At 43.8% G+C, this 25761-nt stretch overlaps 1 protein-coding gene across 6 annotated transcripts in view; it reads right to left on the reverse strand.

Annotated features, from left to right (window-relative positions):
- Positions 1-23991, reverse strand: part of LOC142968085 (regulator of G-protein signaling 6-like) — a 30037-nt gene extending 6046 nt beyond the window's left edge. For all 6 annotated transcript variants that reach the window (XM_076107831.1, XM_076107830.1, XM_076107828.1 and 3 more), the window contains exons 1-7: positions 23908-23991; positions 5396-5495; positions 4703-4753; positions 4464-4570; positions 3055-3106; positions 2554-2618; positions 1229-1305 (exon numbers count right to left, since the gene is read on the reverse strand). In XM_076107831.1, coding sequence (XP_075963946.1) covers positions 1229-1305; positions 2554-2618; positions 3055-3106; positions 4464-4570; positions 4703-4753; positions 5396-5495; positions 23908-23991 — 536 coding nt within the window. The remainder of the gene's footprint in view (positions 1-1228; positions 1306-2553; positions 2619-3054; positions 3107-4463; positions 4571-4702; positions 4754-5395; positions 5496-23907) is intronic.
- Positions 23992-25761: the final 1770 nt, after the last annotated feature.

Here is a 25761-nt window from a genome sequence, read left to right on the forward strand (position 1 = left end):
TCGCAAGTCAGCCAACGTGGTTGTGTTGGTCACTCTGGCACGAACAGCATGCCCAAGCTGATCCCACAAGTGTTCACTTGGGTTGAGGTCAGGACTGTTGGCAGGCCATTCCATCCTCTCTACTCCCAAATTCTGGAGGTAGTCTCTGATAAACCGCTCTGTGGGGGCGAGCGTTGTCATCTTGGAGGATGGAGTTCGGTCCCAGACTGTGGAGAAATGGGATTGCCACTGGTTGCAGAATCTCATCTCGATATCTCTCTGCATTGAGATTGCCTCCAATAAAGACAAGCCTCATTTTTCCAGTGATGGAGATGCCGCCCCACACCATCACACTGCCTCCACCAAAAGGTGTTACTCTGCAGCAATCAGCATAGCGTTCTCCCCGTCTTCTCCACACTTTGACCCTACGATCCAACTTCCTTAGACAGAATCTGGACTCATCGCTGATCATAACGTTACTCCACATGTTCAGGTTCCAGTGCAGGTGTTGCCGACACCAGCGCAAACGGACCTGACGGTCAATAGCAACAGCAGAATAAGCTGTTTGTCATTGGCAGAGAAGATTTGGCAAATCTTTCATGGGCGCAACCCACATACTCAGCTGTGCTGCTCATCCCAGAAATGCATGTTCCTTACAAATGGGGCACCATTTGAAAGGTAAATAAACAGGCTTTCCAACGGTATAAAATGTATTGCCAAGAAGCATTGTTACAACAGAGAAATAATCTACCAACACTTTTGTTGTTTTGAACACTTATTGCTTTCCACATCACCCCCACTTGTACAAAACAGTGGCCAAAAAACAATGACAAGATTTTTGGAGACAAGAGAAGAAAGCTCTTTCCTTACAGAAAGGATGCAAGAGGCATTGATGCTGTACTTACACATGCAAGCCACCAGATGGAAGTCTTTCTTAGAGATAGAAGTTAAGGGGAATTGTGTTTGATTCATTCCATAGGGGGGATGCTTGATGTATTTTACGCATGTAAGCCTGCAGTCAAAGCAAGGCATGAAAACAGAGCAACTAACACTGCAAACTGAGGCATTTTCTCTTCCTAGGGGAAGAAACCCTGAAATTACGCATATAGCAAAACGTTATTATGAATGTATAAACCTGATCGAATCAACATCTCTCCATTTCCTGTTGTAAGTGTGTCACGTTAGCGTGACTCTGAAGTGAAGAGGCGACATGTTGTTGTGACTCACACACACACACTCATCTACTCACTTCACTTGAGCCTCAGCTTGCATGAAGATAAATTCCCACTTCCGGGCAAAAGCCCTCTGCAGCCGGGCAAGGTTTTCCTGGGGGAACCAATCAGACTCGCCGTTAGGGGAGCAGGTTATTTGAATTCAAGGCCTTTAGATGATTACGTTATCCATTTACCGTTATGGCCACAGCTGCCATAACTTTGGATTACCATTGTTGAGATGAGGCGACCGCTCACTAAGGTGTCCCTGAACAAGTCACTGAGCTGCTGATGCCACAAAGTGTTTGGAGTTTCACGCATAGCTATGTCATCAATGTGTATTTTGAGAAATATGTTATTTCTTCCTGACAGTTAAATGAGAAGATTGAGACCACTGTCGGGTCTGTACTGTAAATATGAAGCTATAGCAAAGTGCCGGTTAGCTTAGCTTAGCATAGCATGAAGACTGGAAATGGGGAAACAGCTAGCCTGGCTTTGTCCAGAGGTAAGAAAACTCACCTGCCAATACCTTTAAAGCCCACTAATTAACATGTTATATCTCAATGGTTTAATCCGTACAAAGAAGTCACATTTTTAGATATCTCTGACGTGAGACACAGCAGATAACAACAAGCAATGGCTGTGACTCATAAAACAAACTCACGACTTAATTGAGTGTAACTCATCACGATACATTTTGCTTGAGTATAAGAAATAAAAGCTTCACAGGCTCTTTAAAACTCCACAATGTACACATATCAAAGCTTCCTACCAACATTTTCATCCTTAATAACACCACTCAAACAAGCATCTGTTAAATATACAGTACATGACATCACTACAAAGAGAGAAAATATTCTGAGTACCAACTAGCGAGCATGTTAACAGTGAGAGCAATGAGGCCTGGAGGCAAAAAGTGACCTGATTAGGAGTGAAAGTAAGTCTACTGGACAATAACTGCAGAGTAATTTAGAATATGGAAGTGCAGTGGATATTGTTTAACAGCAAGAGATCAGCACTCCAGTAATGCCCTTCTTGAGACTGTATTGATCTGCTGATGCAAAGCAGGCCTATAGATATTTATATTTGGGTACAGTAACTGACTGAATTGTAGTCTGCCAAATGGTGCTCCCGACCTTTGACAGATTTGTATTTAAGTCTGTAATTCGATAATGGATTTTTGCTGGGATGAATGGATTTTGTCATTTCAAGGCCCCAGAGGTCAACGTTACAGCTCTTTTGTTTTTCAGCCATGTGAAAGAAAGCAGGAGATTCAGAGTGTCATCATATTATGGTCTCTGCATAATCACAGCACTGAACTGAGAGCTTCCTGGCAATCGCTAAATAAAAACAGTGTACTTACAGCCTCATAGTCAGCGAGCTCAAGCCTGGCCTTATTCTGCATGGTGCGCTTGCACAGGTAAATGGCTGGAGGAGGGGGAAGAGGAGAAAGAGAGAGACATGAAGAGGGTAATAGAGTTAGTCTGATGAGTTGTCTTTTTTTTTTCTTTACTGAGGTCCCAACTGTGTGAACGAAAAGTAATGAATGTTTTGATGGAGCAGGCAGTACGATGTGTTGTCTTCTAGAATAACAAGTCTCAAGTAAATACCACGCAGAGAGCCTTAGTTATATCAGTGACCGTCCCTTTATTTTGTTTGGCTAATCTTATCCCGCAGGATTCTCTGTAGCGGTCGCGCCTCAGGGCCAGATGCATTACAGGGAATGGGTCATGTGGATCAACCCTCAACAGCGTCAACAATAGATCTACTGTGCGAGTTGTGTATCAGAGAGAGAACTGAAGGCATTAGCAAGATCTTACTGGTTTGGAGAGAGAAGCAAAAATTGAGACAATGTGTGACTCACCATAGTCTGTGTTCTCAGGCTCCCAACAGTTTGAAGGCCAGAAGTATGGAGACTGATGAAAACAGAAGGGGATGACACAGAAACAGAGTGTGTTTATTTACGCAAATAATCCGAATTACATTCTTTTATAGCCATAAGTGTCTAGATAAACAATAATATTCTCCAATAGGAATGATGGAATCACATTTCTCCCACCACCCACGCTCCCTCTGCACTTCCACACAAAGTCAAAAGACAACTCATCACTTCACGATTATCCTTGACGTCCGCGTGCTGCACATAACTATCTGGGGAGCAATGATATCTATATTCTCTCTATCCATATTTAATTGTCTATTGCAACTGACATTACACGTTGGAAGTTCATTCTCAAGTCCATTAATAATGAATCACTCGCATCTATCATGCATTGTTAATAACAGGGCAGAATTAGAAGTTGGTGGTACTCAACCACATATTTCATTCCCATTATTACTCATAACGTTAATTAGCATAAGAGCAAATGGCGCTGATGAACGTGCTTGTTTGAGTGTAATGAACAGAAAGGTCTCATTAGCATTATAAACATCATAGAGGATAAAGTTGAACTATAAGACTTCACTGCACGCATAAAATAAGCAAATTTGTGACAAACAAAGAGAAGACAGTTGTCGTTAAATATGGGTCTTCTTCCAGAATAGTATCCATTCACAGACTAACAAAAATAAATAAATAAATCCCCTGCCATTACGCCTAACAGCACAGCTATGGAGACCGGCCAATGCATTTCTAATGCACCGCGGACTCTTTTTTACATGATGACGTGGGCCTGTTGCATCACGACAACATCAGAGGGAATATTTTTAGCCCTCGCCGAATGAGCAAGTGTGACAAACGCTGGCCTCCCTGCGCTGGCACAATAATGGCTTTTAATCTTGAACAATGGTGGTGAAGATGAATGCACACGGAGGTAGATTGAGGGGGAGGAGCAGGTGTAGGCTGGTGACAGTGAAAAGTGCAAAGCCGGAGCGCAGCCAGCTCAGCGCTTCCCATAGGGGAGTTTGCCCTGTGTCGTTGGCCAGGATTAAGATGCGAATGGCCCAGTAACGGTAATGAGTCATCGTGGAGCCCGTGAGCGATCAGAGGGACCTGTCAAAGTTCATACTGGATCAGATGGAGCGGAGGAAAAAAACCCTCTTCTAACAAGCTGCACGACTATCTGCGGCCCCACCTCCTGCTCTGACGCAGCGTCCAGCAGGTATAGACAGGATCGACCTTGGTGTGGTGAGTAATAGGCTTAGCAAGGATTGCTCTCATTAGCATCACGCAATAAACATATCCCTATGACAAACTACCATCACGTCATTACTCTATATTTAGTGGCCTCACAATACATATCAAGGATACACACATAGAGGAGCTTCCTGTACCTGAAAGCGATAAAGGGTTCCATCATCTTTAAGTGTCAGGACATGGTCAGAGATGGGGAAGATGTAGCCATGGGCAGCGACAAGACTCCCAAGGTGGATGGCTTCAGCTGTCGACATGAGAGAAAGCCCACAGATGGGAGGGGGGGGGGGGGGGGTGGGGGGGGGGGGAAGCATTTGAAATTACCATCCTCTTCAATTGAGCGCTATTGTGCTGACATGTAATTTCTCAGCAGGCTTACCTGGATCCTCAATGGAGAGGTTTTTCATCAGCCACTGAACAATGTCCGCCCCTGGCATTCAGAAAAGGACTTTGGTTAGAAGTGGCATCACAGTTCTACATGAGCAATGGTTTACGACAAAGGCTGCAAACACAAATAAGCTTTAGTCTTTGTGATTCATCTCTGTTCAAAGCTGTTTGTCAAAGCTGAGTAGGTGTCTGAATATAACATAATGTTAACAGGTCTCTCTCTCTCTCTCTCTCTCGCTCTCTCTCTCTGTACAATATTTGGCCCGGTCATTGCGCATTGGCGGAGGCTGCTGGGAAAGATTGAGAGGTCATCGGGCCTCGGGGAGCAATGCGAAGCAGTGACTCCGAAATAACCTTTGGGAGAGCTAGAGTGACCTCGCCGTCCAACACTGGTGACTCATGTCGTACACAAGCACACACATGTACAAACACATGAAGGAGGACGGCGCATACACACAGATGGACACAGACGGGAAGGAGAAAAGCGTGACAAGGGCAGCATCTCAGTTGCCTCAGTGGCTTAGGTCTTCACCTGCTTCCAACTGTTGTAGCGGTAATTTAAATGAGCACAAAAAGTCATATTTGCTTGTCTGAACCTGACTTGTAAGTGTTTTTCTAGACAACAAAACAAACACACGCACACACAATCATCATAACATCATGGCCTACGCACACAAACACTAACCTGACACCACACTGGGGATCTTGGAGAGGAAGCTTTTGACAGTCCGGATGGCAACACCTCCTGCTTTCTCATCTTGTATTCTTGTAACAATGTCTTCAATCTGTGGAGAGGCGCGAGGGTGAATGTGTTAAAGAGGAAAACAAAGTAAGAAAAATAAATCACATTATATTTTCTACAGCAGTCATTTAAAATGCCTCAAACTACAAAACTGGGGTTATTGTGTATTTTTATTTTTGGAATTAAATAACCAATGTAAGGATATTTTTACTACTTTTCAATCATAACAGGAGCTCTTTAAAGTCAAAAATTAGATTCAGGATTGAGTTAAAGCATCAACTGATGAACAAGAACAAGCTGTAAACCCATCATTTGCATTTTATCACTTAATAAAAGTTGCTGAAAAAGTTGTGGAGGTCTACGCTCTCCGAGTGCCCTTGTAGTTCTCTGTTGGTTCGTTACTATGAGTACACAGTAAACCTAGTAATCGGATCCATTATTAACAAATACACATAGATTAGAGCAGCTTTAAATTCAGATTTAGTAAAAGTCTCATCTAACATATGCAGTTTTGATAGTAATCTAAATTGACACTCTGTGGAGTGCACTCTATAAAACTCAGACCTTAAAGATAGAACGGGTCAAAGGTTCAGTAGATTAAATAGCTTACTGACGCACAGACACAAACACAAACAATATTTGTAAGGTAATAAAGCCACACGTCGGGGTGATTTATCTGTCTGATAAAGGGCTTCAGTCAGAAGCTTCGGCCGACTGAAAAAGACTGTCGCAGCCATTCCCCAGAGGCAGAGATAAACATCACACCTCCGACACAGCCAGAGCCGCAAACACATCACACACCAGCCACCTAAAATTAGGCTCCGCACAGCACAGCTCGCCACTACACAGGGAAGAGCACATACAGGAAACAAGCGAACATCCAGTCATTCAAGGATATGGACACGCCTGCACAAACACACACGTACAGAACATACAGAAATCCATATACAGAGTCCTAAACACACATACAGAAGAAGGTCACTTATTTTAAACAAGCAGTGTTGGCCAAGTCCTTGAACAGGCTTTCTATTCAGCAGTCAGGTCAGGTCCTGTTTGGACGTGAGCAGTCAGTGTTCTGTTGTAGAAATCAATCTACATCAAAAAGATCTTGATTTTGCACACTTGCAGCCAACCGTCTGCAGTACAGTAGCCGGCTATTACATTCTTTATTGCCCCCTAAGCATCTGTCTAGTAGTCAGGTTTTCAAGCCTTTGTGTCAAATGTGTATTTCACCTGTAAAATATGTTTGCTGGGAGGACTCGAGCATTTACATACAGGCTTTTTTTTGATCAACTTTACATTCTTAAATATAATATCGCCCCCAGCCCACTTCTTGATATACTTTAGTTCTGCATTTTGTAGCTGTAACACCAAAAAAAAATGTAAAATATCTACTGGAAAAGTGGACAGTAAGGTAAAGAGAGAACAAGAAGTGGAGACTAGCGCAGCGCGCTACAGCACATTTACTAAACCACCATTACAATCAAAGGTAATCATCTTCCCTGGCAAAGCATTAAATGGATGATTCATACAAGCACTCCATAAATCTACAACAAAACACCCAGATGCATATGGATTTAATAACACACATAATGCAGAGCCGAGAGGAGGGAGAGAGCACTGCGTGGCAAGACAATTACCAATCTCTCATCATAAGTTTGAGAGAGTGTTTGGAATGAATTATTGAACATCCACTATAGAGAATTACTGCGTCAACTCTTGTTGATAAATCTCTCTCAGTCTGGGAGGGCGAGAGGAGATAGAGAGCTGCATCTGCCCTCTGTGTTTTGATCAAAGAATGGTATTTTAGCTCTGCTTTGGCCTTCATGTGAGCATAAACAGTTTTCACATGAGCGCAATCAGGGGCACGACGGACACATCACAATCTTTCCTTTGAAGACAAACCTTCCAAGCAAACCAACAGGGGAAAAGCTTTGAAATCGGCTCTGTTCGACCCAGGAATCCTCAAATCCCCTGAGACAAAGCAACATGCGAAGGATTAAGTCCTTTTGTTCTGATGTAGTAATGGACCTTGGAATGGGTATAGCAGTATAGAAAGGAGAACTCATTATCTCCCTATAGGATGACAGCAGACAAGAAGTCCTTGGCACAGCTACAGAAAGTGCCCATCGTATCTCCTGGATGTACAAGCTAATGGTGTTTGTAGCTCGGTGTGGAGTGTTTTTGAGAGATGAAAACATTTCTGCTAGCATGCGATAACAGCACTTTGCCCTTCGCCACCGAGCTCTATAAATGATTATCAGGAGAACACTTGCGTATCTTGCCACCATATGTTTGCATTTGCTGCACACGTGTGTGTGCAAATTTGTACCAATGAATGGCTGCGTCTGTGTATCTGTGTGTGCTGTTCATATTATCTTTTATAGCTCTGAGGGCAGCACTAGCACTCTATAAGGCACATGTAGGAGGGTAAAGGTGTATGGAGAATGTGAGGGAGCAGCTAGAGGTGAAAACCAACAACTGCAGCCACCAGTTAATGAAAAGCATTTACTCCACATCAATGTCAGGGAAGGCCTGCACGCTCTAATGTCTAAAACGAGAGCATTACTTCCTGTTACATGGTTTTGTAATTGGGTTAACTTAATGAAGTCAGATAAAACCTAAATGAGAGCGTCAGCGACATAAATAACCATCAAGAAAATGCGACACGTTGAGCTGAGTGCGGAAACATTCGCTTCTCCTGCTAATTGAAACTACAGCCCCCTTTTTTTCCAAAAATGGCCAGAGATGAAGCTATTAAAAACGGTCCCAGTCTTCAGAAATGAGACAGCTGCTAAAAGATGTATCAGCCGGTAATGGCGCCATTAATGATTCAGCAGTCATCGGTGGGGCTCAGGCACACTTGTCATTGTTGAAAGACATTCGGGTCTGTGAGGAAGACGACGTCCAGGTGACGGGCGAAGAGTTATATTTTCTGGGCCTGGAGATAATTTATGACGCGTCAGCGAGAGCTGGATGAAGATGAAATAGGGATGAGGCTCGGGAAAGTTTTCAAGTTAGCCAAGTCATTCTCAAACACATAAAGTAACCATGTTCTTTCTTGTCCCGTTTTGAGTATTATATTATTCCTAATGTGACAGTAGAAGAAGAAGGCATCCTTCTGTTTATTTAAATCTGGAAAGAAAATAATAGCCATATTAAGAAACACTTCTAAATAAGTCTCAAGTACTACAGTGACATTCACAATAATGTCTGTTCCTTCACAGTGAGCGACTGATGCACTTCCCAATGCATGCTCACACCCGTAGTGTGTTGTCATAAGCACTGCCTTTTGCAGTATTGATGTTTCCAGACACTTGGCTACTAGGACACCACTAGCATAGTAGCCTCTCTTGGCAGTAAACCTGTAGCCTTCTTCGTTGTTCCATGTGTACATATTGTTCCCTGTGACTTCTGACTTTTTTTTTGGAAACGTATTCTTATAGACATCAAATTGGAAGAGATTGTTTGATATCCAACCAATTGGGATTACTTTCTTAGACAGTGACATTGTATTTCTATAAAAAATAAATTAAAAAAAGATTCAAAATAATGTCAGTTTTCTGTGCATTACTACATACTAAAAACATATTTATCTCTTTTAATTCTTCCTTTAAACAATCATTAAAACATTTGACTTCGCTCGTTCTGAAACACTGTTCTGTGGCTCTTCTACAGACAACAAAAATGTTGTTTTTTCTAGTTGACGAAGTCCTTATCATTGACAATATCATCACGTTGAGGTCTCATCAAAATTCTCATCTTAAATTCTCCTCATTTACTCTCACCCCATTTCACAAAAAGGACACACGCCTCATTCTTCTTAATAATACTAATGCACTCAAGCTTTTATGCTTATTTTGCCTTCAGGCCACCACTCAATTGTATAATGTAATGACTGCAAAAACACAAAACAATTGCATAGATATATTCACTGTGCACATTTTGTCCTGGCCTATAACTTGCCAGATATTATGAAGTAACTTCTCCAAAGTACACAACCTGTCACACGTTGACCTCTGCACCATGCCATGTGCATAATTAAGTGAGATCCAGCTGGTGTGTGCTGCCCTGGGGAACGAAGTGAGAATAAAGCCTGCTGGAGAGAGAACACCCCCATCTTCTCTCTTCCATCCCTCCACCCCCCCCCCCCCCCTGCCACCACTATCCAACTCTCTTAGCATGCTGCCAAGTTGTGATGAGGAAGCTGCGAGAGCCTCTCAGCTGGATCTGTCACACCGGCGACCGAGACCAAGGAGCAACACAGCATACTGGAAAAGCCCTGCCGACCGAGCGGGATGGTCGGAAAACTTATATTGCTCTGAAGAAATGCGAATGAATCACACGTTTGCACTTTATCACACGCTGACACACACTCATGTGTATAGCGTGTGCGTTTGAACGCACGAAGACAAACGGTTGCTTCAAAGCTCTTTTGGCGATTGTCATTATCAAGAACAAATCACTTGCTACGCTTAATATTGCATTTCAGTGAGGCATCAACTATGTTCTGAAAGAGACACATTCACTCATCCATCTCACCTCCAAATTGCCATCTCCACAGGAATGCGCTGCAGGGAAAGGCTTTTCTCTTCTGCAATAAACAACTGTTTCCCCATTATGTCCTGCAGCTGAAAAAAAGATGGCTTTTACGCTCCAGTGAAGCCATTTTTCCTTTTGCCAATAACTTTCATGTGTAATCCCTGTAATCATTAGTGGCGGTGGATTATGAATGCATTCAAATGAATTGTTTGAACGTGGAGAAAAGGAATCCTATTCACTTAAATCTGGACTCTCTGGGTTGAAAAGCCTCCTGGAGCACATCTGTATTGTTCTGCTAAATGGCTCGTGTGGCCAGCCCCCACAATTAAGTCACAATTTCCAGTCCCATTCTGTCCTTAGGTCAGGTGATGCCCTGTAGATTCATGTGCAATTTAATCACATACCAGGCATTAGCAGTCTCTTTAGCTCAAGTGGCGACAACACAACAGAGACCCTGTCCTGACAAAGAGGCCCAGAGGTGCAGGACTGAACGAAGAGTCCAATTAGCTGCTGCTTGATTGCCCAACCAGCTGGATGCCCCTCAGGGAAACATGCTGACATCCAGAAGAGTCCAGCTGTGCTGCTGCGCGTCACTTTGAACCAAACCACACCAATGTGTTGGGACAGAGTGTTGATGAAGGACGTTTCTCACTTGTTGGCGCCAGTTTAGGATCCCTTACGACTGATGTGGGTGCGAGGTGGAGACTTTGGGGACGGGATGGGTCGGTGTGCACGTTTCAGCTTAGATTCTCCATCTCCATGGCAACACAGGGGCGAGAAGAGCCAAGCAATTAAAAGTTTGTCAAGTTCGGCTCCGGCATGGGCAGGAAGCCAGTTTGAGTAAATAACAATTACAGATCATGCTCTTTGGATGGGAGAGATACTCTTGTTGTCAGTGCTTTCTGACTCTCTCCTATTTTTATATTTTTAAAAGGAGGAATTAATAAGCTCTCTTCTTGCGCCCCCAAATCAAAAAGAAGATACTTAAAATCAAAGCTTTGGCACAATTCTTGGCATCAAAATACAGATGTAAACTCTAAGACTATACTCAAGAGAGCATACGCCTACAAACCGCAGTGACTCATCAGGTCACCTTTCTGTTGATGAGACTCAAGGAGGACAGAAAAAGATCATCTCCCCTCTTGTAAATGTCTGTTGTTAGATACTCCACGGGTTGCTAAGGGCTTGAGTGCAGGGAACACAGGAGTCGGCTGCTTCTAGAACAGATAGTCCACTCTGAAACAAAGTGGTCTGTGCAGATACAGAGGCGACTTTGAAAGAGAGACATCGTCGGAAATGAAGCAGCCACATATTCAACTGGCTGCTTTTATAGGCCGGTTTGGCTCTGCTGCGCATGAATCTGCTTTTATTACATGTCAAAAAGGAACCAGAGCTACAACAAGCCAGAAAAGGTCATTTCCTCCGGGGGGAGAGAGAGAGAGAATCACATTACCTGCAGTTCACTCGCCTCTGCAAGATTTACCTCAGAGATCATTTATGAACAGCAATTTGCATGCAGGGAAGGTACTTTCACTGCAAACACCTCTCACGCCATCTGCATTTTGAGTGCCTGTGGGACTTTGTGAAGGTTTGGTTCCTAATAAGGTTCAGTATCCTTACAGCCGCTAGTCTGTAATTAGGGAAGAAAAAGAAAGGAAGGCTATTGGCATGTGGAGTTATGAAAAACAACAGAGAGGGAGAGTCGTACTGCGACAGATCGGTGTGTAGAAAGGGAACAGATTGTTTCGGGGCAAAAAGCATCTGCTGCTATCTTCCAGATTGTCAGTTTCAAAGTAGTTCTTTCCAGAGAGGGTTTTCTATCATTCATCAGCTTTTTTTTTCTCTCTCAGTCACGGGAAAAAAAAATATATAAGCCTCGCCTCTAAGTCAGAGCGCGAACACTGTTATGCAAGACAGGGGTAAGCTGCTAAAGTGTAAAAGTGGAAATCGACAATGGTGTGACAGTGTCGGGTGAGTGGCAATGGATAACACTGTGCTATTCTGAGGATGTGGGTGAGGATGCTCACCGCTTAGAGCCCCCTATGGGGGGGGGGGCCTCAGACATGGGCACAATTCTGTCCGCTGCTGCCAATTTAGGAGCTCAGAGGCTCATGGAAGCTGCTCCTACACAACGGTGCTACTGAGTTTGAGTTGAGTTTGAATATTTTGCACTTTCTTGATCAATATCTTTTCATTCTGGCTTCTTATCTGGGACACCGCACCAGCTAATCGGGTAATAATACCTCCGGGAGATTGGTTTGAGGTGGCAAAAGCTCGGGACCATCTGTCTATCTTTGATGTTGGCATCGTCCCCTGATGCGCCACTCCTGCCGATCCCATTCCTTAAGGCCTGGTGGTAATTGGGTTACAGATGAGAGAGGAGAGGAGGCGTCATCAAGCCCGGGTTTGCCTCGTCCCTCACTGCGCCCACAAGCCTGTTCTTGATGTTTGAGACACTGGAGACAAACTCTGTCATCGCAGAGTTGAGTCATCTCCGAGGAGAGGAGATATTTGGGCTTTTGAGGTCGACAATAGAACTCCTTTCTTTCAATATTTACACCAGATTGTACTTCATCTGTAGTAGCTGGCAATACACATTCAAGACTTTCAATCATTCCTCTTGCACTTGAATCAATGTGTCCTTCTATTGAAATGCTGACGCATTACTCTTGATCGGCCTGATGCAAACCACAAAAGACACGCAGCCAGCATCTGAGAAAGACAAGACGCGTTCTCCAGTAACAGTAAAAACGCAAGTGGTGGGCAGGTCCAGCCTCTCCAATCTGCACTCAGCCCCATCCATTACAACACATGCATATGGTTCTCTAGCCTGTCATTAGCGATTTTTTGAATGGGGTAATGTGTGCACGTGTGTGTGTAGCATGTAAAGGCACTTCACCACCAAATGATGCATCACATCATAATCAGCTTAGCCAAATTTGAATATACAGGAATGATTTTTTTTCTTCTTCTTCATGTCATCATTCTATAACACCATCTGCTTCTAATTCCTTTTCTCTCTCTCTCTCTCTCTCTCTCTTGGGAGGCGGTATGTTTCAATCCTCCGCACATTTAATGCCTCAGCTCAGAATTATACTGTTGCTCATGTGCTCCTATGCTCACACGCAATCAGTGAGTAAGAGTGGCCCTTGACCTTCCGAGATGCATGGATTTCCTGTCAAGGCTCCTGGTATGTACGCAAGAGGATTTTTATAGCTCCGCTGTGTATCATTAAGCTCCGTCTCCTCCACCCTCCTCTCCACCGTGGTAGGACTGTCACTCACACACTGCTGTAACTAGAGACTCGACGTCCTTATTATTACCTGTGTTGGTTCTCCGCCGTGAGTGTGGGAATGCTGACAGGCTTTTAGGGGCAAGGCATGTTACTGTGACAACAGGACTCAGTGAAAAGGGCTGTGAAAGAGAGAGGAGGCGTGGTGGAGCACAGGGTGGGGGGGGGGGGGGGGGGGGGGGGGGGGGGATTCGCCTCTGGTCTCTCACAGATCTCAGGAAACTCACACAAGCTGTGGCTGCAGTCAGACAGGCGAGCGGCACCATTCGCCAGCGGTTCTGTGTGTAATACGGAGCAGAATCAGGATATTTTTCGTGGAGCATCAGTTCAAGTCTGGTGAGGCGCTGTGGAAACCGCTCTGTTCTCGCTGCGTGACAGATTTCCAAAGCCAGCAATGAAGTCACTTGTCACTTCTTACTCGCAGGTACAGGTAATGAAATTCTGGCGGCCTGGCTGACATGTGGAGGGAAAACCTCATCTCACAATGCCACTGGGCAGCAAGGCAGCGCCACACACCTGTAATGTGCTTTTCTGCCCTCCGTCCCAGCGGGGAAGACTACTCTTCATCAGAGGGACCTGCAGAGAACATGTCAGCAGTGCTGGCCTTTGTCACTCCGTCATCCTCTCCCTCACACGCCACTTGTCCAATTTCCATCCTGTAATCGTCTTTTAATGAAACCCAATGAGGCCTGAGGTGGCCTGGGGAAGCTCGTACACTTGCATCAAAGGCAAAAAAAAAAAAGAAGTGTTTCATAACATGACAAGTTATAGAGCTGTTTATCTTAAAGGCTGATTGACTGACTGATAGAATCAATATATACTGAAGCAAGAGCACTACAGTAGGTGTTTTAAGGCATCAAATCCTTACTCACTGCTGATTGATTATCTATAATGTCGACAAACCACCTTCAGCGCTCGCTAATGCATTGCCAGGCAGCGACCAAATTTGTTCATAAATCTTTTATTCTTTCACCTCAGGGGAGTCAAAAACGAATCATCTATTATGTCTGCAAAGTTAGAATTTGCAACCTCACCAGCACATCTCCTTGAAGTATTGAATAAGATTCCGAGAAAGGGACCGGCCATGCTTTTTGATCTAATATCCTCTCAACATATTTCAAAGTGAAGTGTGCTTTTCTGTTTTCATTCCCGGCTGTATGCTATCTGTGCGTGACAGCTGGCTGTAATTTAGCAAGGGGTTTGTGAAGGCAATCTGCAGAGTCACACCTGCTTTGGGACTTTGCACATCAGAAAAATGTCTAGTTATTTCCTCCACAATTGCAACTGCTAAAAGCACTTCTCGGACCAGGGTTTGGGATATTCCTTTCATAACCTATGAATCAAATATCATACATAAAGAATAACTAAAAGAATAACTGTAAAAAAAAAAAGAGAATGGGAAAGAAATATTGAATTCACTGTCTCACCACAGCGGGGAAGTTTGCAAATTGTCCTCTAAAATCCTTAAAATGATGTCTGTTTTTGGAAGGCAGGACAATGTTGACCTTGTATTATTTAGATAAAAATCTACAAAGCCCAAGACATTGATTGCAAAAAGGGCCATGACCTGTTTTATACAAAGACTTAGCATCTGGCAAATGTCCTGCCCTCTTCCTTCTAATGCAAGTGCATTTATAATTAATGTATACTGACGTGCAATAAGTTCATGATAAAAACTAAAACCTTTTTTCCCCCATCGAGGCTGAATGTCATACTTTAGCTCAAGGAGATCATACTTTACCGAAACAATATTATTCGGCAAAAAGAGAAGATTTAGTACGACAGCCCTTTGTGAAAATGTCCACTCATAACCGGAGTCACAGTAATGCGACTATTATTTTGAGTGACATGACTATGACACGGATGCACATTTTTACCTTCTCCGACTGTGGAAATCTGATGTTTGCACACAGCACAGATGATGAACAAAGGCACTAAAACGTGGGTCTCACAGGTAAAACACGAGACCGCTGTAAGCCGATAGAGGACTTTAGTGTGGGGGCGGAAGCTCTGCAAGGTGCACCGAGTGAATAATACATTCCTCATAGTTGTAGGTAAGGTGTACTGGGGAAAAGACATAATATTCAGTGTTTGTAAAAAAGCATGAACCAATCACAGATGAATATACCTCCTCCCAGTCGATGCACATGTGCTGACTGAAAATTCGGATTCGGGGACAGCCCTAGCAATGTTCACACCCACAGCCCTCACTGTGGAAACAAATCACACATTTATGAATGTGCATTTTCTCCTTGCTGCCAGCTGTACCTCCGAAGCGTGGGAATAACCATGTCAGCCTCCCGTTGTGTTACCGCCCCAATGCAGCGTCGTCACCGCCTCACTCTCACTGTTGCCTGAGCCCGATTGATCCTGATTATTACAGGCTCAAAAAGGCCCGCTACTCCCTTCCTCCTGTCATTTCTGTCAGCGAAGACCAATATCCATTTAAAGCAAATGCAGCGGTGTCAAATTCAAAGCTCGGTGGATTGGAGTGTCTAACTAAATTAGGCTCATGTTGCCTGACACGTGTAAGAAGGAAGGTGGGATTAATAAAGGGCTCCCGCTCTGGTAGAAGATATAAGATACTTGATTTAGAGGACTCTCTAAACCAAAATTGTATTCAGGCAAAACAACACTAATAGAGCTTGCCTCTTAGTGCAAAGATGTAAGAGCAAGTTCAACCGTTATCAAGCCAAGCTCAAAAAGAGTCAATATACTCCTTCACTGATGTTTTCCTCTCACTCAGCTTGATGAAAGTAATCACGGCTACGTTATGGATTTGGCCTCTACTGTATGAGTTATAGACAGAGCAATTGGAGTGGAAACAGGAGTATAGGGACACAGCAAGGTGTCCCACAAGGACATATCTATATTATTTTCAAGCCAAGGAGGAAGAAAGAGGAAAATCTGCCACTGATTATCTAACTCACTCACATAATGTCAAATAGTCCAGCCTCCATAACGCAACAAATTCAGTTTGAAATCTCCACTGTCACTTTTGACAAATGGGTTGCTTTGTGACTGAGGCTGTGACTAAACCAGACAAACACACCAAGGACATCTCAGTCATTTGTCCAATTAATTTCTAAAGGTTGGAGAGTTGTAGTGACAGTGTACTACACAACTGAGGAGCCCCAAGAGGCAGAGTTACAGAGCCAGGGTGGTCTGACCTGAACTGAGGTTTGGGATGTGGTTTGGGGGTGCAGGTCCATGCTCTGGAGGGAGGCCAAATTGTCTGGTCTCTCCTCCGCGGGCTGTTTAGTCAGACTAGCTGGCCATGGTGGTTAACATGCTGGGGCCTGGGTGATTCATCCCCGCTTCAGCCTCCACCCAGAGACAATTACATGGAGTCGCACCACTCCGGCAACATTTTTATTTTAGGGGCAACTCATTCCTATCTATCAGGTGTGTCTATTAACAATTCAAACGGGAGCGTTGGCAGATGGTGCTGAGATTACTGTACATTTGTAAGGTTGTTGGTCAGCGTATTTAATTTACAGGCTTTATTGTGTTACAAGCTGCACTCTGCTCTATTATGCTCTTTGTCTTTGTCAGAGGTAATCAAAAGCCATTTGAATGTCATGTGTGTGTGTATTTGTGTTATTTTTTCTTAAAAAAACCTCTTTTAGTTAAAGAGGAGAGCAGTCTAATGAGGCACCCAAAGATGAAAATATCAAATATCTTGTAATCGCGTAAGCGTCATGCCGCGTGTCTCCTTCAGAGAACCATACTTCATCGGCTGTATTTAGCATATTGAGGACATTCTCATCGCCGTCTGGTCTGCCAAATCGAGGATAAAATGTAGCATCAACAAAAAGAAACTGTCAGCAGTGACAAAATACTCCTTTTCTTTGATTAGTCGGAGTGAAAATGGGACATGGGGAGGAGCACTTCTAGACAAGATCCCCGGAGGTTTGAACAAGTCAGAGTTAAAATTGCTGCTGAAATTGAAGCATGGAGAAGATGGAGTTGTAAAAGAGGAAGAGTGGCGCAGTTTCCAGAGACAGGGTCAAAATCTGACCTGAAAATAACATGGCCCTGCAGGAAGACGCAGGCATGCATCTGAAAAGTGCCACTTAGTTTTCGCTAAATGTGAGAACTCTATACTGAAGTGGATTATCTCTGACCATATTTCCTTTTAATGCTCCTTTAAAGTTGTTACTTTGCAGGAACCATCCGCTCCGGTGTCCTTAATGCTCAATCAACTATTCAGTTTTCATCAGCCGAATTGAGTAAAAGCAGACTTACAGCTCGTTCTAAGCATACCCTGCACGCACATATGATTTGGTTAGCCACTTTAATGACCTGTGCTCATCAGCCTCGAATGCCACTGCACCCTTGAAAACTAGATCAGTTCACAAAGTTAATCCATCTCCATGGCTTAATGACACAACACCGGCCGTTAAAATAAAAAAATAAAGAGGACAGAAAAGTAAATTAGGTTTTCATATTATGACGGGCACGTATTAGAAAGGGGTTGAAGATGCATAACTGGCATACTGTATGTCTTTAACAGGAAATCATAGCTCCATGTTACTGGTCAACACTTTTCATAATGTTTCCGGAAAAAAAAGAAAGTTATTGATATTCTTTACTAAGAAGCTCGTTCCTGGAAAGTATTTATGCTTTTTTGCTTTGATCCAGTTAATTTCAAGCTGTACAGCAGCATTCAGCCAGATGATGATGCCATTATAATTGACTACCTCGTGGACTTTTGGGTTTAAGTGCAGTGAGGCCATATCATTATTGTCTCCGTCACTGTGAATGCAACTTTTTTAAAAAGTGTGACAAAACCATATGAGACTGAGAGAGCTTGTTCTCTTTTTACGTCCTATATTTGTACTGATACAGTGTGTCAGCACTACCACAGGGCTGCAGTCTGTCCAGCGAGTCACTGCTGTCAGACTGTCACCCCAAGGCACAGAGGACCAGCAGCTTTTTAAACACACTAGTGTCAGAGCCAGTTCCAATAACCCATGAGTATTTACTGTGCATGATGACACAAGAGTTTACCGTTTATAAGCATCATCAACAACAGTTTAACTGGGCACCAGTTTCCTATCTGATGCTATTACACATCAACCCGAAGACGGTTAATGGAAACTTTATCCGATGTGGAAATCCTCTCCAACTGCTGTAATTGTATCCATGTTTCTAGTATTTCACATAATCCGCTCTGTAGGGGTGGAGTGAGCTCCTTCAGTGTCCTGCAGAGATGCCGAGCTTATTCGGAGTACAGAAGGAGGCATTTAAGGTGGACCCCTAGTGTGATGCCAAGCAGGCTTTTCAGCATGCGATAAGTGGGAGGCTCAGGGGGGGTTTGGACGGCATTTAGAAGCGGGACACAGTGGTGCCAACCACAAAGCTCCCGATTAACATCACCCTATGCATGCATATGCAGCTTTACACTACGAAGTGCAGTAAAACTGGCTGCATTATTAAATGTGTTCCTTTGAGAGCACACTGTCAGCAATGTGCAAACAGGGAGTGAGACCAGGAGAGGCACTGGCACAGGAAGGACTTTCCTCACTGGAGAGAAGCCTTTTATTTCAGTCACAGTGATTCTCTATGGATGAGGTCAATAATCACACAGTGCGCAGGCTGCCAAAACACTGTGAATTATTATCCAATTATGATTTGTTTTTCAGTGGACTTCCAGGATTTTCATGTGTCGGTCCTTCTGCTCAACTGGAGAGAAGAGACAGGCCAACACATTAAACAATTGGTTATGTAACAGCTTTACACTGTTACTGTTGTTTTATCTTATTGACCCAACTTGGAAAGCAACCCACACTGGCACTTAGCACACAGGCGCACATGCTTCAGTGTGACCCTGATAGCCCATTCCAGCGCGTCAGATTAAGGCTCCCGTGATGCAAGAGGAGACGATGTTAAAACGGTCATACATGATAAAGCACTGGGAGAACTTGTCCCTACAGCTGCAGAAGCAGTATCCAGAGCGTTCGGCTGGACTATGCTATCTTAAGTGCAGACAGGAACAGCAAGTAGTGGCCCATAGACACCTCGGACGGAGGTTAGACTTAAAGAGGAGAGCTATACCCTCCATGTGACCCAGGGGCAATATCAGAGAGAGGAGAGAGTGCAACTCGTGGGGCGGCAGCAGAAAGACAGGCAGGCGAGCTTCCGTCTGACCAGCAGGACTAGAGCAACGCCGTCCTCTCGGCCCTTCAAACCAAACCAGCTGCCAGTCCTTGCTGTGGAAGGCGAATGGATGATGCGTGAAGTTGCCGTGTACAGTAATTTCATCTTCTCCGTTCAGTCGAGGGAGACTCTCTCCGGCAGTGTGATTGCATATTTCCAGTATGTCCATATTATCCGCATTGTAGGAGGTAAGGGAACTCCTTTTGTGTCCTGTCTTTATATCATCCTAAACCCAACCAGCTGACAGTCACTGGTGGAGACAGTGAGGGAGCTTAAGGCTGGCATTGACAGTCATTTCTTCTTCCCCATCAATCAAGCTAGGTTAGTTTCAAAATCGATCCAGCCTGAAGGAACGACACAGGTGCGATGATAACACTATCATGTATCACAGCACTGTAATGTTAGTATTTCAAAGTATGTCCTTAGAAAGTGTGTTTGAATACAACTTTAAAAAGCCATCTTTTCTTTATATCCTTTGTTTTTTCCCCTTTTACTTATCCTCTCTCAGCATTTAGAAGCACACATAGATAAAAATAAGTGATAATAAAAAATAAAACAAAATATGCAGGATATGAATACATGAGTGGGGGGGATATGGTGTCTCAGAGGACCAGATATTTTCCAAAGATGGAACGCTTGAAATGAGCTTTAATTATTAATTAGCAAAGAGTAGAAGAAAGGCTGGAAAAAAGGAAATGGTGGGGGAAGAAGAAAAAAAGGGAAAGGTAGTAAAATATATATATAAAAAGATTAGCATCTCTGTGGGGTGGTATTTAGCAACAGCCGTGCTTTTAACTAAATGCTAATATCGGCATGCTAACATGCTCATAATGACAATGTTATAACATGGTAATGTTTAGAGTGTTTTCATATGTTGGCATCACAGGTCGGCATGCTAGCATCTCCTAATTTATCCCTAAATACAAAGCTCATTGCGAAGCCAGCAAGCTATACAGAGGATGCGGCTGTGACTCTGGAGGAGTGTAGGTTGGTGGTTCGATGCCCAGCTCCTCTTGTCCAATATTGAAATGTCCTCTCATGGACAAGACACTGAGCCCATAAGTTGCTCCTGATGTTCAGACCACGATCTTGCATGGTGGCTTGCTGCTATCGGTGTACGAGTGTGTGGGTGAATGAGAGGCCAATTGTTAAGCTTTATAAATACAGTCATTTACCATTAAGCAATGACACGGTACGGTTGCAAGAAACACACTATTAGCAGCCTTAATAAAAAAGGAGAAAGGGGACGCTGTCAGAGGAGCAACAAAGTTACCAGAATTCATCCCTTGACGACTGTGCATATCTGTAGAACATTTAATGGCAATCTTGCCAACACTTACGAGACATTCCAGTCTGGACAAAGTGGTGGACCGACCAATCCACAGACGGACATTGCCAGTTAAAGCGGCATGCTGTTAGCGTGGTTAAAATGATTTCCTGTACTGATTTATCTTACAGACGGAGATTTTAGAGCAGCACGCTTTACTGGTGGAGAAAATCTAGTATATAAAGGTGTTGTGTGATTGTACCACTATGGCTTTAATACCCGCCTTCAGGTATGAGTTGACTGCCAAGAATTATCCAATCAAACATTTAATGAAAAAAGGAAGCGGGGGTTCAACAGGAATCCTTAACTGTCCGTGGGTATGACGGGAGTGTTTGTCAATTAACTCCGTGTGTCAAAAACCAGACAGTCATCACAGCCCCCATGTCACAGAGGGGAAAAAGTGGAAGACACACACACACACACACACGCACTTAGGAAGGAGAGATGTTAGCTATTAATAGTTTGTGAGCTTTACCCCATCAGAGCAGTAAAGTGGACCCTTAAGCTTAATTGCATTTCCCAGCACAGTAGTGTTTCTCATCAATAGTTTGAGTCTGTATTTTGTGTGTCTCTTGGTGCCAATCCAATTCATCTACCATGCCAGATTCTGTCTGCTGAGCACGGCAAACATAGCAAGGAAAAACACACTGACCAGAACGGGCAGTGTGCATTAAAGCGGCATTAAGCTTGTGTATGAGTCCCTGTGTGTGTGTGTGTGTGTGTGTGTGTGTGTGTGTGTGTGTGTGTGTGTGTGTGTGTGTGTGTGTGTGTGTGTGTGTGTGTGTGTGTGTGTGTGTGTGCGCATTTACAGTATGTGCGCAACCTACTTGTGTTCGACCAAAAGGTCTTGAGGCAATAAGACATCCTGCAGTTATTGGATTGTTTTGCTTCGCTTCCTCTTTTCGTGGGAGGAGAGAGACAGAGCAAGATAGTACTGCAGCACCTACACTGCATGGACAGAGACAACCTCCTCCCCTCCCAGGCACTCAGCCTCTCTAATGGCTAAATACATCACATTCACCTTTATACAACTGCCTACACAGTTAACTTAACACTTTTGCAACAGATATAGCCATGTAAGTGAAGGTATTTTAATGCATACTCTCCATACATTTCACAAAAGGCGCTGGCCACACTTTGAAATATTTGTATCGCTTCACTAAGACTACACGAGTCTTTTGCTCCTTGCAATAAGGTGCTGATGTCTTCCAGCTGACAGGGGCTCGGGCCTTTGGGATGAAGCGGCCAGTGTTTTCCCAGGCGGCGGAGCATATTGGTGGCTATCTGCCCCTCTGCAAGCAGCGCCCTCACACTGCGCCAGCCTGCCCCACCCACAGAGTCCAGAGGCCATGGACGCTCTGCCCTCAAAGACCCAGCACCTCTCTATCGTCTGGCCTCTTTGACATCTTCAGCTAGTGAGTGGAACAGAGCTAAAATATATAAAACTACATTAAGACCTTATACGAAGACAAATATTTTGTCTCAAAATATTGTTTCTTTGTATATAAAAAAAAAACACCTTTGCTTAATCGGCTACTTCCTCAGCTTTCATCCCCAAAAGCTTTGAATCAAAAATTCTAAAAGCGGGAAGAGGCGGCGGAATCCTGTCACTCTCAGCATCATCTGTCTGTTGTCACTGCGTATGACTAAAACATGAAATGATGTACATTTCCTCAGGCAGTATCCTGACAAGCAAAATCAAGCCTCTCAAATGCGTTGCCTCCAGACACGTGTAGCGTTGCATAATAAGGCTCTGCCATGAAATCTATAAAGATAGCCAGTTTTACATCAGACTACACAGTACGTTCTCTCTGCAGCGTGACATCTCCTTAGAATACATGGAGGATAATGACAAAATTGAATAAACAATGAATGCAACTAGAGCATGCAGTACACAAATATTTTTAACAGCAATGTGACGTCAGTCATGAAATCAAGGCTTCAGAGAGACAAGACATTTCTTCTCTTCTTATTTGATTGTAGTTTATGATTCCTACCTAACGGGTAATCTACAGTAGACAAGTAAATTGGTGCTGGCAATGCACTTTCTTTTGTTTTACGCAGCCAACTGCTGAGATTTGACACTCTGTTCAGAGCACCCAATCCCAGTAGCATCATTATCAGAAGTAGCGCGAGAGATTTATCACGTTTCTGAGGTCAAAGAAGGTCCTGACAGTTTTTTTGTCTGTGTGAGCTGCAGACTTGAGGTGTTTATTACAAAGATGGAGGTTTGCAGGAAATTCTTCAAGTTGTTAATAAGCCCCGAACGCCGCAGTGGCACATGGTTAACAACAAGCCTGAAAGAGACATTTTACCACTGACGCAGCCGCTGTCAACAATTATTTCACATCCTGTCTCACCCATCCCTCCGCTAATCTGTTTATAAATGGACAATCATTAGGAGCAGGATGAAACAACAGATTTGGGACAGTGGGACAGGATCTGTGAACTGCAGCCTGCTTATAGAACACTTTTTTTTACCGTTATCAAGACAGCCGGCTCAGGGGGGGGGGGGGGGGGGGGGGGTAGCAGTGGATCCCGTGGTTTAAATCTGATCAAAAGAAGCTTTTTTTCTTTTTTTTGAAATGGGCTGTCAGAATACTGGCAGAGAAATAACGAGCTATTCGTCGGTTGAGGAGGATTAACCACCCCCTCATTGGCCGTCCCCAATCACGGCATTCGAGAACCAGCTACTTCCTCTCAGCCGAACATCCACGTAATTAGCCACCAATACTGCTTCACCCTCTCCTTTCAAACAGCAGCTATTGAAATGTAGGCACCTCTGGGACGAGGTCATTACCCTCGACACTGAAAGGACCTCTCACTGCCCAAACCCCTCGCTGATGGGACTGACAGCTTATTAAAATATTGGAGGGCTGAAGTTTGCCAGACAAGTGATGGTACAGTACAGCGGTCGGAAGAAGGTCCTGAGAGACAGGTATAGAGTTGAGCTTGTTTCAAGATGGTTGAAAGAGAGGCCTCCTGACACTCGAGTGTCCGGTACATACACACTGACACGGACCAGTGGGCTGTCAGGAGCCTGTCTACGGGTCATTTCTTGCAGCGAATGTTTGTCCATTAATATAGGCCAGATACTGTAGCGCACACACACACACACGCAGTCAGCCTTACCTTTCTGTAGACGATCATATTGGGGGAGTCCTCCTCTGAATCAGTGGTGCCCACTCCTCCCTGGTCTCTGGACCCCTCCGCCATTTTCACTCAGTTCTGTCAAAGAAACAGATGAACCACATCAACACAGCACCCAGCATCCCCCGGACTAAGGAAGAACCCAAAATGACGACTCGATAAACATCAGTCAGCATTTCTATTTCGCCTGAACACCAAAATTCCTCCAGCTTTTTATCGCCATGACATTCAGCTGCCAAAATGTGTGCTGCTGTCTCGGAGAGGAGACGTCTGTCAGTGCGGACAGATAAGAGAGCGAAGGTAGGCTGACGTAAGCTGAATATTAACTAAGCTGCAGAGTCAAACCTTCAACATGTAATACAGCAGCGATTCCCAACCATCCGCACCTGTGGGGCACTTCTGCAGTTACCGTGAAGGATTGTGGAGTAGCTCCTGGACACATGCAATTTAGTGTGAACATGTGTTAGCATGAGCAGAGAGGTCTAAACAGTTAGTATGAGATAAATGGTTAATTAGATAACTGAAAGTATTAGATACACAGTATATATATAAATATAGATAAAAGTAAGGGATAAATGTTTGAAAGAGCTAAAAGTAATGGGTAACTATTGAAATAGCTAAAACAGGGTTGGATGAATACAAAGCTAGATGTAATGGCTAAACGTAACTGGATGAATGAAATAGTTAAATAAAGGTAATGGATAAATGGCTGAATCTTATGCCGCTCCACATGATGGTAGTCCCAATGCAGTCTTGACCACATTGACAGTTAAATTGTAGGACAAAAAGATTGCAACAGTATCCACTTTTATGTAATCAATAGTGTCAAATAACATCCAATTAAAAATCAGTTCAACTGAACACAGGATGGGCACCACTGCAGTACGGCATCAGCTCAGGGAGTCTGGATGGCAGTAATTATGAATACAGCACAGATGTTTGCCGACAACCCAAAGTCAATGTGGCCTTAAGGAGATGAGTCATCTTTCTTTAAAAAAAACAACACACTGGTGTTTATAATGAATGAACACTCACTGAGTTGATACTGATAGTTTAACTGTGGTCAATGCGAGCCACTATACGTTTGTTGATGTTTGTATCAGTCACATGTAAATAAATAAATAAAAAGGTTTTAAAAGGGCATTTTTATTTACAACCCGGATAGAGTCCCCATCACTTCCTCTTGGCTGTCGCCCGTCTCCCTCCATCACTATTTCAGGAGAATTAATTCTGCTTAACTAAGGATTTCCACAACCTGACGACTGGGCTTCAACAAGCCCCCTTAGCCCCGTCTACCCTTCGCCATTGAAGGCTCCTGTGTGTATTAAATGGGTTAAACCATTTATTAGTCCTTTAATCATGCTGAGGAAAGAGGGGTGACAGGGTGGATTACACAGTTCGACACATTCATACATTTTCAGTACTTAAAACAAAGTGCGGGAGGATAAAGCTGCCAGGGAAAAAAAATAATCACATGGCTCACTGGGCCTTCACTCTTCACTGTAACAGCTATTTGTGTTTAAAAAAAGAACTATGGCGAGCTTTTGAGGGGAGAAAGCACCGAGGACACAGATAGTACTTCATGACAGGCACAATATGAAACCTTTATACATTAACTGAATTAGTAACGCTGCGTCTTTCCAAGGGCCAGCAGCTAGCAAAGGGATTTGGAGTCGTTGAATTATGTAATTGCAGCCGCGCAATGTGACAAGTCTGAACAACTGCAGATAATGGCTCTGGTGGAGAGAGGGGGAAACTGAAATTGTTCAAATTCAGCGTACCACCAGCTTGAACAACAGCAGAGGTGTACCGTGAGGTGGCTTTGTCACCATAGTT

Source organism: Anarhichas minor, unplaced genomic scaffold, assembly GCF_050575085.1.
Source record: "Anarhichas minor isolate MPS153535 unplaced genomic scaffold, ASM5057508v1 ptg000040l, whole genome shotgun sequence".
NCBI lineage: Eukaryota > Metazoa > Chordata > Actinopteri > Perciformes > Anarhichadidae > Anarhichas > Anarhichas minor.